Here is a 14,798-nt window from a genome sequence, read left to right as displayed (position 1 = left end):
ATTGGATATAGTTTCTGGTTGCAAGTCTGTTCACTTGTGTCTGGGGATGAATGTACCCAGTGGACTGTAATGTGGCCACAGCTTACTACATCCTACATTACTGCTAGTAAAGTAAAAATACTTAACTGAAATGGCGATGAATTTTAAGTCCCCTTCCCATTGCTTGGGAAATGTTAGCACAGCAGAGCACTGAACTGTGATGTAGGACACTTGGTAGCAGCAATTTAATCTTTACTAATTTTACTCACGTTCATCAGACCTCCAACAAGATCACTTGTGTGAGGGTCTTCATCTTTGGTACCTAGCTGAGGGGAATAAAGTTCTGTTGTCCGCAGGATTTCCAGAACTCTGTCCAAGGCCTCTGCTACTGTGATTGGGCTGTTTTCCTGGGCAGCATTAATTATGTTAATAACCTGAAAGCAGATTAAGGAGGCAGGCAAAGAAAAGTGAATGGCAGTTCTTATTACAAAATTTTTATTCTTGTCTTGATTATGCTAATTCTCATCAAATGCAGAGTAATTCCCTACAATCCTTGAAGTACAACTCTGAAAATGTAAATTTGTGCTCAGATTTCCTGGTATCCATCTGGTATTTTAAACTGGGAAATTCCTGGGAAATGGAAGTAGAATGGTGTGAAGTATCTGAAATAGTTGCCAGTGGGTGGACCAAAAACTATCCATGTCCCAGTCCTTCACCATATCCAGGTCTGCTCTGAAACAAATTGTTCAGTCCCTGGAGGAAAACCCAAACAAACAAACAAATAAATTCTTGGATGTGACCAAAATACACTGATATTAGATGTAAAGGCTTAGTTTTCTCCATGTAGAAGTGAAGGGCAGAGAGCAGAAAGAGCTGGACTGTGGGAGAAGAGGATGGCTCTCTGAAACCCACGTTGTGCCTCAGCCACAATCTGGAAATGCAGCAGTTACTGCTTCTGGCTCTGCCAAGAATTACAGGGGGAAAGTCCCAGTGCTGTCTTCTCCAGGAGCCAGAGGCTGCTGCACAGCCACTACAAGCCTCCCTGTGGGTATGATTAAGGAAAAGGAAAGGAGCCAGTTGCTCTTACAATCACAGTGGTGCTGGGAGGTAAGAGCTTGTGGATAGCAAGAGAGGGAGAGAGGAAAAAGCGGTTCGAAAGTGGAAGATACCTGACACCCTGGTGTCTTACAAGTGACTGCAGCACAATTTGTGTAATACAGTGAAGAAAGGCTGCAGAAAGTGGGGGAGACAGAAGATGGTGCAGGTGCTTACCCTCTTCTGCATTGTATCTTATAAATATCAATAGTGACAGCAAAGGTCAGACTGGAAAATATCCTCATACTCGCTCATGACCCAACAGTGTCCCCTTCTTGCCAGAAGCCGTGCATCTAGCAAGGGCACCCTTCTCCCCTCCTTAGTACTCTTCCTTATGACTAGCATTTGGAGTGCCATAATGAGATGTAGAAAGTGGTAATAAAAAAAATAATACTTATATTACTCTGTTAAATACAAAGTGCAGGAAGTACTGTTTTTCTGTCCGGAAACTACAGACTTCCCTATGAGTGCAATTCAAAACTCTGGACTTTGTGGAAATGTCAGTGCTCAGGACTCACCTTTGTGATAGGAGCTTCTATTGTCATAGAATGAATCCGTGCCATTGAAGAGTACCGTCGGGTCTGTAAACTTGGAGCTGCCATTAAAGAGAGCCACACGGTGTGAATCAGATGACAGCATTTGAAGAGTGCAGAAGGCTGGGGCACAGCACAACGAAATACAGCCTTGTGTCCCATTTCTCCTGTATCTCCCCCTGCAAGTTTTTCACTGTTTCATTTCTTGTACTGCTGCCTGCCTCCTTGGCAGCCAGCCCTCATTTTTGCTGTCAGATTTTCCATCCATCCTTCACTTCAGAATGGACCTGTGCTTATACTTCATGCGGTTTGACTGCAATGGATCTCTGTCATACATGGCTCCTCCTGTAAGTCTGTGTGTATCCCTCACCTTGGTGGTACAGCTACTCTAATGAAAACCATTCCTGCTCCTCATAAGCAGTGCTTCTCTCACTACACACAGGGGCAGAAAGAAATCTCTGCTACCATTGTCCCACCCCAATAAGCAGTAGCAAATGTGATCAGTAGAAGTACTGCTCTCAAATAAACAGCAGCAATAGGTTCCTTCATGTTAAGCATTAATAAACCAAAACTACATGTTCAGGAGCACAAGCTGCAGATTTCTAAGAGAGGTGGCACTAATGCTTCACCACACACTCTCAGCAGGCTGCTCCCTTGCCACAGTCACTCCTCCCTATGAAGGCATTCAGTACTGCTATGCATTGTATAGGAATGCTGTTACTTATGCTGGGGCACTGCTTTGCAAATCAGAAAGAAATATTACAGCAGTTATAAAAAAAATGGGGTAATCTCTGTTTAATTAACTGTGAATCTGTCTGGTTATTCTTTTGTTCTGCACTTTTATTGTCCAAGCCAAGTCAAGTTATTTATTTATAAATATATATTCATGTATATTTATAGTATTGTACATACAGTTTGCTTTCTTACCATCACTGCTTTGAGATGTTATTGACTTAACATCAACTGAGTCTTTCCTTCTGTTCTTGCACTTGTAAGAACCGGATTCTGTAAGCATAAAACAAAAGCTTTAAAAATGCACCAAGTGAAACCTACAAAATATCCATCTAAAATTTTGGGAATTTAATTAAGTGATCTTAACAATATCATGTAAGTGGGAGAAGTATTGCAATTTCTGCACATCAGAACAAGGAACTCAGTGTCTATCAATTTAAAGCAACTGAAGTCACCTGGAAGGGTGTTTTGCAAGGAAGTTAAGATGCCTTATGGAACAGGAGACTTGCTTCACCTAAATTTAGCTCCTTAAAAAGCAGCAGTCTTGTAGGTTGTCATCATCATCTAAGGTTATCAGAGATCCTGCTTCAGGAGAGGTGTCTCAGGCAGGTGGATTGAACCCCTTGTGAGTTCTTTTTGCTCTCCTCTGACCACTGAACAAGCCTGAGTTTAACTGCCTAAAACTTCAGCCAATTGAAAAGAGTCTCATCTCAATCTATGCTCTTAAAGCCAAAGCATAGTTCAGATTCAGACAGCTTTAGATTTTATTTGCAGTAATTATTTGTACCCTGTGTTTAAGGAAAATCCAACATGCTGAGAATGATTAAACAGTCAATTTATTTCTGAATATTAGTCATGCAGCAAACTGTTATTCTTGAAACTGCTGTTTGCTAAAGCAAGAGAAATTATCACGTCCCGTCAAATTCAAAAGCTGGATGAAATGCCAGGAAGGAGTCTCAAAAAATCTTGTAAAATTTAATTTTTCTCCAAAACATTAAAGTCTGCGCTCTCCCTTATGTTTAAAAACAAGAACAGTGCAGATTCAGATTTACCACTTTCCAAGAGTCTTTACCTATTCCCAGGTATCTATAATGCCTCTCAAGGCCAGAGACCCTAGTAGGGTCTGCTTTCCAAAGAAGATAAAAACATTTGAAGAACCAGAAGTATCATGACTTCGATATTCTTAACAGAAAGACCAGTTTTCATGATAATGTCACAGGACAAGATGTATGCAGCCTCACTTTACCAAAACAAAATGTTAACATACAATTATCTAGAATTAAAAGTTGATCCATCCTAAAAATTACTAAAATAGTTTCTGTTTTAATTCTCTTTTTCTACCACAGACTTACAAAACAGCTTGTGTCTTCTTTATTGTAGTCTGAACTGGAAAAATTGAAAGCATTTTCTTCTGTTGACACCTAAGAGCAGGGTATAGCTAATGCATGTTAAATAATTTTATTTATTTGGTAGTACTCCTCTTACAAACCCCATTCTTCACTAACATTTTGATGAGTTTATCATAAGGCACTTGAGTGGGAGCAAGCATTTACACATAAATATAGCTGTGAGTGGCTATAGCTGACAAAACAACTCATGTTAAATACCAATTAGGAAGTCAGAAACTTTGCTAGTGCCACCCAAAGAGTCACAGGTGCATAAAAGCTACTCTGTGCCATATGATGGTTTCATCTGTAAATATTTAAATGCCTATGTAAAAATTTTTTCTTCACCTGGTGGTCAGAAAATCTTGTCATCCAGATTATTACAAATCATACCACCTCAAACAGCATGATACACATGGATTACTTCTCTATGATTGTCACATATTCGTACGTACCCATGGCTTTGTAAATTTATTCTTGGAGCACAGCCTGCAGGATTGCAGGAAAGGGTAAACCTACATCACATGCTCTAAGACTGCCTACTTCCACTGCACTATAGTCATCAATGTGGTGTCGTAGGATGGGGCTACCCAGTCTTGCTGAAATCTGTCACAATAATGAGCAAATCTAACACATCAGTAAACTAATATAAATCTGTAAATTAGTAACGAGTGTCCTGCTTAATTTCTGGGCTTCCTCACCTTCCTGTTTGCATGAAAGAAACAGAAGAAAATCTCCTTTTATTACAAGGATACAGGAGCAAATGGTTTAACACACTGTGGATCAATTCTGGTGGCAACAGTGGGAATGAGACCAGCCAATTTCATATTGTCTCTTCTTCCCCGGCCCATTGTTATTTGGCATCACAAAGCTGTCAGATGTTTGTTTGTGTGTATGCTAGTATGTATGCTTAGGCACCTTGAAAGAGCAGCGGATGTCAAGCAGTCATGTCCCATGCTTTTAGTATGTTATATTCTCCCATGTGAAAACCAGAAGCTGCCTGAAGTTGCACAGTAATGTTGTCTCACCTTTTGTAGCAGGAAAGGCCTAGAAGGTAACAAGGCATGAGAGCCTTTTCACCCATAATTATAAGACATCAGTCTGGCTGAGACCACTAGAGTCACAAGCTTGAAATTCACCTTATAAACCTCCTTCTTCAAGGGAAAGTGGTATTCCAAGCACTACATAGCATTGGAGGAAGGGATTATTCCATTGTGCTCCACACTTCTAGTCAAAAGCTCTCTGCAAAGCTCAAGGAGGGCTGGAGTGTGCTGTCGGTGAGTAAGCAAACCTACCTGAGACAGAAGACAAGGTTTGCAGACATGCTGCAGCAACTCCGTGTTGACTGGAACTGAATTGCTCAGGCCTGGACACCTCAGACAACTGTCTTAACCTGTACTGGGGCCAAACCAATGGCCTGCTGGTCTTAAACTTGGAAACACTGTGGCAGGTATGCTGGCACGAATCAGCACATTCCACATGTCAAACACAAAGAGGTGTTAAGGTACACCAGCCACAGGATCAAACACAATTTTTTATACAACAAAGAGCAATACATCTGAACTGCAAATGCACAGCAAGAGATCTGCACAGGAGACTCAATCACTGAAGATTACAAGCGCAAATCATGGCGTGGTATCAGAGGCAGCTGGCATCTGTCCTTGGCCATCAGCTCTAACCACTGACCAGACAGGGAGAAGAGACAACAATTCATACCGGCAGAGAACCCCAACACAACCTCTGGCTCAGGGGAATGTAGAGGTAAATGGTAATATTCTAACCTGATTGAGAATTGTCTCCTGTGTACTTGTCCTCACGGTGACTCTTGTACAGCTGGAGATAAGAGTTAAATACATGTGTAAGAAAAAAGAATACAAAAAAACTTTAAAACAGGCTCCGTTCAGCACTGTCAATATCCAGCATTTTCCATTCAGCTATTTAAAAAGAAATGTTTGGCAAAGACTCTTCTTCAGGTGTAATTAGATATAAAGAAATAATATGAAAGCAAACAGATATGCGGTGCAGATAATCACAGATACGAGTGCTTTCATGTACTGAATTCCTCTTTAATACCTGTGTTTACAAGAGACCTGATAGTGTTTTAAGTGCAAATAGCATATGAACCTGAAATAAATAATAAAAATATATAATAAATACTAATATATAAATAATATATAATAAATAAAAATATAATAATTTTCTTAGAACTTTTGAACCTAATTTTGAATGGATCCTTTCATGGGTCACTGATAAACTGGACTTCAAGAAACTCAGTTATAAAAACTACTCTCCAGAAAATAAGAGATAGAGGTAGATGTTATTCATCAGACCTTTATTTCCAAATAGTTTTTCATCATTCTCATGAATGAAGAATTAAACATGAAATTTTAATTCTTTGTGCTTCTGAAACATCTTGGGTATCTCCAAAAGTAGGTATTTTAAGCTTTCTTAGAAATTAAATAGGATATTTCCATATATTAAAATTTACAGCTTTTGCTTGGTTTGCAGTAACTCAAATGAAATGTTCCTCTGCTGTTTCATTCAAAAGTACCATCCAGTTCATGAGTTTAATACCTGTTAATCACCTCACCCCTTTCCTTTGTTATGTGATAAGAATAGTCTTTTGCTGATAGTAGGAAAACTGTCCAGAGATGGCAGTTCCTCAAGTTATCCCTTGAAAACTGGTGTGTGGTGTATTTAAGTATAGCTAACAGAGTCACAGAGAAAGACTAGAAATAATGCATTACTTTTTTTTACTTCAGTCACTAGAGAAGATACACCTACCCTCTTACTTCAGATGAATAATTGTCAGTGCTTGACACTGTAATTACACATTATTCAGTACACTTAATATTTAGGAGTCCATTACTGTCATATGCTGACTGGTTCCTCTGACCAAATCCATCACCTGCCTGTAGCAAAGCACTAGATTGCATGGAAGCATGAAATCCAGAGCTGCAACCTGTCAGTTAAAAGGGGCGTACAACAAGGTTGTACTTGTGTGCTCTTGGTGTCTGTATCAGTTTGTGACAGTGCATGCTGCAGGGTCCTTATGAGGATTATTCAGGAAAAAAAGGAAAGGAATTATACAAATTCTTTGTTATTCTTGCACACTTTTTGTTTTTTCCTTTCTGCTGTTGCGGGGAGACAGGTAAAAAGGGTGAAAGGAAAAGAGAAGAAAATGGAAAGGAATAAAAACCCACAAAATATAGGCATGGCTTTTTGTAATTAATTAAAAAAACAAGAAAGGGAAACCCTTTGCTCATGCTCCATATAAATCTTGTTCAGGGTAGTGTAAAAACTGACTCTTCATCCAAAAAAAAAATTAAAAATTTGAACACCTCTCTTGTAACCACATAGAAACTCTCAGAGAAATAATTTCAACCAAACAGAGTAAGGTTAAGGAAATATCATCAAATACAGTGAGACAAAGCATCAGAACTGCTTGTTCTGGCCTCATTGTGGAGCTTCTCTCAAGGCCAGTGGGTATATCTCTGTCTACTGCACAACTGGCAGAAGCATAGGCATAGTCCTCCAAGTGCTTTACTGAAAAAATAAACCACATTTCTGTTCTGAATACTTCTCTTCCCCTTCTGCAGGCATGTCCTGAAAGAGCCATGTAAGGTAAGTTATGAGGGCAGTTACACAGTTAATCTTGGGTCAATATGTTCTTGAAAGAAACAACACCTCTCTTGTAAATTTATGAATGTGAAAACTGGACTCTGTCCTGCCAGGTCTCAAACTGACAATGGCAACGTTAATAATTACCTAGGTTCAGCACATGGGAATAGTCGCATGAAAGTCAATTCCCATTCATAAATCTTCACTGTAAGAATGCTTAATGCTCTTTTAGATATTTTTTTTTTTCTATGCATAGATGTAACATGCTAGATTTTTCTATGTGATAAATCTGGCACAGAAATACATGAAGGTTCCGGTGGTCTCTGATATCCCATACAGAGGCTGTTTGTACTGGCAAAAAACACATAAACACTTACCTAAACCCACTTACATAGTTCTGTCAGATACACCTTGGTTTTTTTCCCCAAGGGACCTTAAATCTCCACAGACCATACTTTCTGTTAAGCTTTGTTTAAGTCTTTAACCTTTGCGGCAGACTTCTGTATCTGTGGAGAACCTTTTGAAGACCATATTCCCTGGGATCACCAAATGTGTAAATCTCCCAGGTCTAATAGTGCTTAATTTGCCAGTAGCTTCTCATGAACCACTACTAAAAAGACAGTGCTTTTTTTTTTTTTTTACTTTTTTAGTAAAAATGGTACTTTTCAGCAGTACAGGAGAATGTGAACGTTGCCTCATGCACAAATCCTGATATAGTATTTGTTTCTTAACTTCCCATTTTCTCACTAACAAGGAGAGGTTTATGGGGCATGTGAAGTTCAAGGGCAGCCTGGGCTGCAGCAATCATGAAATGGAGGAGTACAAGATCCTCAGGGCATCGATGAGGGTACACAGTAAACTCACTACCATGGACCTCAGGAGAGCAGACTTGGGCCTTTTCAGGAACCTCCTTGGTAGAGTACCATGGAATAAAGCCCTGGAGGGAAGAGGGGCTCAAGAAACCTGGTTAATATTCAAGGATCACCTCTTCTGAGTTCAGTGATACTTCACAAGTCAGACAGAAATGCCAGGAGGCCTGTTTGGATGAACAAAGAACTTGTTGAGAAACTCAAACAAAAGAAGGAGGCCTACAGATAGTGGAAGCAAGGATTGGTAGCCTGGGAGTACAGAGAATGTCTGAAGAGCCAGGGGTTATGTTAGGAAAGCTGAAGCCTGATAAAATTAAATCTGGTTAAATCAGGGACATAAAGGAAAGCTTCTATAGGTACCTTGGTGAATTAAAGAAAGATTAGGGAAAATGTGGTCTCCCTCTGGAAGGAAACAAGTGATATGGTTACCTGGGACACATAGAAGGCTGAGGTACTCTCTGTTTTGCCTTGGTCTTCACTGGCAAGTGTTCCAGCTGCATACACTGCCTGAGTCACAGGAGGTAAAGGTAGGGACTGGGAAAATGAAAACCACACACTATAGGAGAAGATCAGGTTTGGGAGCATCCAAGGAACTTTAAGGTGCACAAGATCACAGGACCTGATCAGCATTTGTGAGTCCTGAAGGAGTTGGTGGAGGAAGTAGCTAAGCCACTGTCCATCAGATTTCAGAAGTCATGGCAGTCCAGTGAAGTTTCCAGTGATTGGAAATGGAGAAATTTACTTAACTGTCATTTCTAAAGATTAAAAAATAAAAAGGAAAACCCAGGGAACGACAAGCCAGTCTCATCTCTGTGCCCTGCAATTCATGGAGCAGATTCCCCTGGAAACTCAGCTGATGGCAGATGGAAAATAAGGAGATAACTAGCGACAACAAGCACAGCTTCACTAAGGGCAAATCTTGCCTAACATATTGGCCTCTTAAGATGGGTGGATAAGGGAATGTTATGTAACTAGACCTGTGCAAAGCATTTGATGCTTCCATGCACACCCTTGACTATAGAGTGGAGAGACCTGGATTTGACAGGTAGACCACACAGTGGATAAGGAATTGCCTGAACGGTCCTGCTCAAAGAGTTGAGGCCAATGCCAGGAGTCCGGTGGAGAGGAGTGACGAGTGGTGCTCCTCAGGGGTCTGCACTGGGGCCAGTGTTATGTAACATCTTTGTCAGGGACACAGACAGTGGGATCAGGTGCACCATCAGCAGCTTGGCTGATGGCACCAAGCTTTGTGGTGTCATGAGGGGCCTCAACACATGGGAGGTGCCTCCAGCATAAGACACAAACCTGCTGGAGCAACAGAAGGGCCTGATGAGGAGGAGCTGTAGCACCTCTGTTATATGAAAAGGATGAGAAAGTTGGGGTTGTTCAGTCTGAAGAAGAGAAGGTCTGAGAGGTCTTTTAGCACCTTCCAATACTTAAAGGGGCTTACAAGAAAATGAGAAGAAATTTTACAAGGGTGTGTAGTGATAGGACAAGAGTGAGTGGTTTTAAAATGAAAGAGGGTAGGTTTAATCTAGCTATAAGGAAGAAATTCTTTACTGTGAGGGTAGTGGGATACTGGAACAGGTTTCCCAGAGGAATGTGGATGCCCTGTCCCTGGAAACTGAAGGCCAGGTTGGGTGGGGCTTTGAACAATCTGGCCTACTAGAAAGGGATCCTGCCTGTGACAAGGGGGTTGGAGCTAGTTGATCTTTAAGGTGCCTTTCCAGCCAAATCAATCTATGGTTCTATGTTTCTTACTGGTTTAAGTAGTCCAGTCTACACGGCAAAGAAGAACAGAAGAAAAGGACTTTTTTTCTTATATTCCTACTGCTGTTTTTGACATATGGGTTCAAGTCTGTAGTATTTGCTATCTTGCATTAAGAATATCACATACATATCTCCCTGTACTAGTCTTTCAGCTGTGTGAATAATACATAAAAAAAATATCAGATTATGTCTTACTTTCAAATCAACATTGAAGCAGCTATAAATGAAACAACAGTTATGATGTTTAAACAGTGAATTAAAGAGAAATACATGTAACTTTATCACTGCTCTTAGTATAAAACTGTTGCACTCTAGCCTGAGCATGTGATTGTAAATGATACTTTGCAGCTAATACTAAGATACATGTTTCAGTTCAAAGATGAAGTCAGTTTAAAATACTATGTCTTAATTTTCAGTGATAGACATTCAGAGTTCTTCTAAGAATTATGAAGAGTTCTCCTTGATTTGTTACTACCTACCTCCACAAAAACTTGTGCAAGGAGGATGGTTTCAACAGTCAAATGTTACCACTTACGGATAAGTGGTAACATTTTTTTTCTTTTAGCAGTAGTGGTTTTCCAATAATGTGTTAATATTCAGTATTGTTCTACTCAAGAAGGGGCTACTAGTGACTTTCTAAATACTTTACCTGCCTAAGTGTCTTTACCTGCATCACAGCAAAAAGAACATAAAATTCTAAATAAAACAAGATACATAACTCCTCCCTAAACAACGTGGAAACATATCCTGTTTCTGGAGCACATGCTTGGTCTAAAATATTTTCAGCTACTTCCTAAGCTTTCCACTTTCTATCTCACCTCTAGAGACCACATGCCAAAGTCAGGTTTCACTCCTCTGCTCACAGAAGTCCAGACTTTATAGGACAACATATGTGATAGGACTCAGACACTGTCAGAGGGAGGAAACCAGGACAAGATGACAGCAAACAGCTCCCCACACCACCAAGTTTTTTGCAGGAGCAGTTGGTGTGGATTTGTGTCTGGACTGCAAAGACCCAGCTCTGCCACCACTGCTGGTTTACTCGTGTCATGGCATGGGTTGCATCCTTCCACAGCACCTGTTCTGGCAGGTGTGTGAAGTCTCAGGGCCAGCATGAGGACTACACTTCATATAAGTAAGTACCACACATTGTCAAACCTTGGGACCACTGAGCATAGGTCATTAGTTGGCATAAGTACATCAGATCAGACTGGCAGAACAGCTCTGCAGAAAAGGCCTGAACTCCCTTTGAACTGTGGTCTGTGTTGCTCCACAGTATCATGGATTCAACTGTCATATCCGTGCTCCAGAAAATGAAAGATGATCTTCCTCTACTCAGGGGTCCTACAAATGGAGATGAATGCATGCAAATGTTGAAGCTTTCTTGCTTGCTCCAACAGTGAAAATCTCATTGACAATACAGATCACATCTTCTTGGAAAAATTTATAAGCCAAAAAATATCAGTTCACTAAAAGCTATGAAAATTATCACATGAAAGAAACACATTACCTGTTTGTTGTTTTCATTGGTACAATGCAGTCTTTTGAGGGACACAAAGTGTCTTATTTTCCTAGCAACAGAAATAATCACTTGTTACCATATCAAATGGAAAAGAGAGAAGTGAAGTGATACCTTACTATTTTCTAAAGGAGAGATCTCCAAGCCCTCAGGGAAGCAGATACCAAGCCAACACCAGCGAGACAACTGGGTGATAAGCACTCCTTCAGCATTACATGAGGTTTTTGTCCCAAGACACCTGATCCTTCTGTTGGTCCAGGAATTCTCCTGCACATCTAGGGGCTGAATTTGGTAATGTGTCTGTTCTAAACTGTGAAGGTGGGAACACGTACAAGCACACACACAAACACCGGTGTTGCCCAGTTGCTAAATACATGGAGGTTCATGTCAAACTTACAGATGCAGATAGCAGAGAGAAGGCCCTAAAACCCAGAAAGCAATTATGTTCCGGACAAGTTAGTTACCCTCCTTGACCGACCACAGGTGTTATCTTCACGTGCTGCTGGATACTGTCTCCTGATTTTCTTCTTGCGTAGTAAACTCCTTGCCATTCCTAAAGAAACACAAAAAACAGAGACAGCATCTGAGCATACATAGCTTGCAGTCAAATATTTGTTTATTCCTGCATAGACCTTATGTACTAAATGATTATTTTTATTCCATGGTTGTCTTTTTAAAAATTGTATAAAATTAATATAGTCTTAAGTATAATACAGAGAGAGAGACAGCAAGCAGCAACTATTCCCCCAGTGGAGAGCCGCACCTTTAACTAGCATAAGGACAGTATAATTATGTTCCTCTTGGGAGAACGTGTTTTTTACAAGCAAATTTAGGTATCATTTATTTACAGAGGTGACAAACATTATTGCTAGGTGCCACCATAAAGAGCAGTGGCTGCGACACATCCATAGGATATCCCTTGGCACCAGCAGAAATGAGCCCTGTGCCAAGCACCGTTCAGCTTTGAAGTTGTCAGTTGTCATGCAACATATATGCTACATTTCAGAAGTCCTTGATGTAAAGATGTACTTCAACTAACCTCAAAGAGGAAAGATCTTAAGGTGGGAACTACCTGGCAGCAGGGTAGGATGAAGTTGGAAAATGGGTAGAAGATACCTTTGAGCAGGCAGTGCTAGCTTCTGGGCAGCCCATATAAATGAGGAGGAGCACAGCAGAAGTGGCCTGTAGGTATTGCTAATGAACCAAAGTGAACCTGCAAGCAACTCCAGTGACTCACAAAACTCAGATCATTGATGGATGTTGCATGAAAGTTCAAGAACTCCCCAAAGGTCTTGAAGTGGAGCGTGAGACGGCAGGGCAACAGGTGCTTTTGCAACCCAGGGAAGATGGGATAAGAGACTGTTGCATGTATTTGGGGAACACGTATTGCCAGGCCCATCACTGCAAGGACAGGAGTTCACAGTGCACTGCAGATATTCTAAATGTAATTATTAGGTAAACAATTGGCACCCCACAGGGTGCCAATACATTTTGGTGCTTTAAGTATGCAGTCAGTGAAGGCTCTGCTGTTTGACGGAGGTTACACATTTTGATAGGATGATTCAGCCAAGCGAGGGACTGACTGAGGGGCAAATTGTTACATTCCAACTAACAAAAGCTCCATGGGCTCTAAGCAAAACAGAAACACAGAAAACATTCTGATACTGCTGATACTGATTTTAACCCAGCAAATCAGCAGTTGTTCAGTCAGATCCTAAAAGCAAAGCTAATGAAATCTGTAGTCACTTGTCTGTGGCATGGGCTGTTGTGCTTAGGCATCTGAGAAACAGAATTATGGTCTTATATGTGTACTCATGAAGAACACATCTTGTGCTCTTGAACTTACAGCAATAAAAATCAAATCAGAATAGAACTCCATAGCAATTTCACATGACTTTGTTTTATTTGCTTACCTTTCCTTTTTTAATAAATGTGTTTATGTTGTCCAAAAGATCTGCAGAATTTCTATCACTTTTAGGTAGTTCAGTGAGCTCCTTGCCAATAAGTTCTCCCTTGCAGTACCCCATCATCCGTTCAAAGGCTGGATTAACATACTGCAAAAACAAAAGTACATTAGGACAATATCAAAAAGAGCTTATTTAAAAGCTAGTAAGTTATATATGAGTATCAAAGTGTGACAAGTTATATGCTAAAGCCACAACCACACACCCCTCCAATTCAGTGTTTCTCATATAAAAATACTGTGTAGTGGTGAAACATTTTATTCAAGAGGCTGAACAGAGAAGGCAGTATGTAAAATATCAGAAATAACTGAAAGAGAACTAATGCAGGTTTTACCAGAAACAACTGGTTTACTGAAAACTACCATCTAAATGAAGTTACAGAAGGAAGTCTTAAAAATTCAGCAGGCATCAGTGTGCAGCAACCAGAAATTAAGCAGTTCTTTGCACAAGGCTTTCTAATGGGCAGCAAAACTAAAATACTGATACAAAACAGGAACTACTGAGCCAAGATCTCTTTGGAGTTCCTCTTTTCAAATTCTATAAAATAGTTAACATTTTCCCCCCTACCTGAATGACATGATCTTCACTGGTAATTTCTACGGCTTCCTGGCAATGGTCTAATGCTGTAAACACTGCATTACAAGCCCTGAAAGCAGCAAATGATTACACATTAGTTTTCGTGTTAGAACATTTTGTTCACTATAAATACGTGATTAAATTTTACTTATTGATAGATGAACCACAAAGTAGCAGTTGTTTTGACTAGACCATGCCGCTATCTTTATTATGACTTCTTTAGAACATTCAGCCTCAGACATCCCCGTTGTTAACGTGCTTTTACTGCATATTACATTGTAAAAATGCTTATAGGTACTGCAGCATCTTAATAGTATGCTTGTATCTACACACATGCTCTGAACAGCAGGAACTAACAATTTGCAGCAAAAATAACACATTATTATTACATCAGAAAGTTTTGTGATCATTAAAGATCAGGAACACAAAAATGACAGCAGATATATACAATATAATATAAAATATATACAAAGTTTTCAATGGAGCAAATAGATTGGCACTATCAAAGAAATCGTAATACAACACAGTTGAAGGAAACAATTCAAGCCATCTCAGAGTTCTAGTCCAGAAAATATAAATTTTCATTCTTCCAAGTAATAATGCAGTGACTTAATTTCCATACATCCTGATCATTCAGGATGATCTTTGTTACCCATTTTCTTTCAGGGCTATCCATGAACTAATGCAGGGAAACAAAAGCCTTACCTTCTTGTTACAGAATTCAAATTGCTTAAATTATGAATTACACAGGATGG

At 40.0% G+C, this 14,798-nt stretch overlaps 1 protein-coding gene across 18 annotated transcripts in view; it reads right to left on the bottom strand.

Annotated features, from left to right (window-relative positions):
- Positions 1-14,798, bottom strand: part of PDE8B (phosphodiesterase 8B) — a 98,496-nt gene that overhangs the window by 11,211 nt on the left and 72,487 nt on the right. For all 18 annotated transcript variants that reach the window (XM_086869223.1, XM_086869217.1, XM_023944613.2 and 15 more), the window contains 8 exons: positions 14,035-14,113; positions 13,417-13,557; positions 11,968-12,056; positions 11,495-11,555; positions 5,506-5,557; positions 2,535-2,612; positions 1,593-1,669; positions 249-413 (listed from right to left, as the gene is read on the bottom strand). In XM_086869223.1, the coding sequence (XP_086725349.1) occupies positions 249-413; positions 1,593-1,669; positions 2,535-2,612; positions 5,506-5,557; positions 11,495-11,555; positions 11,968-12,056; positions 13,417-13,557; positions 14,035-14,113 (742 nt within the window). The remainder of the gene's footprint in view (positions 1-248; positions 414-1,592; positions 1,670-2,534; positions 2,613-5,505; positions 5,558-11,494; positions 11,556-11,967; positions 12,057-13,416; positions 13,558-14,034; positions 14,114-14,798) is intronic.

This window comes from Cyanistes caeruleus, chromosome Z (genome assembly GCF_971803275.1).
Source record: "Cyanistes caeruleus chromosome Z, bCyaCae1.hap1.1, whole genome shotgun sequence".
In the NCBI taxonomy this organism is placed as follows: Eukaryota; Metazoa; Chordata; class Aves; order Passeriformes; family Paridae; genus Cyanistes; species Cyanistes caeruleus.
The sequence above is the reverse complement of the archived record's forward strand: the minus strand, read 5'-3'. Positions and strand labels throughout refer to the sequence as shown.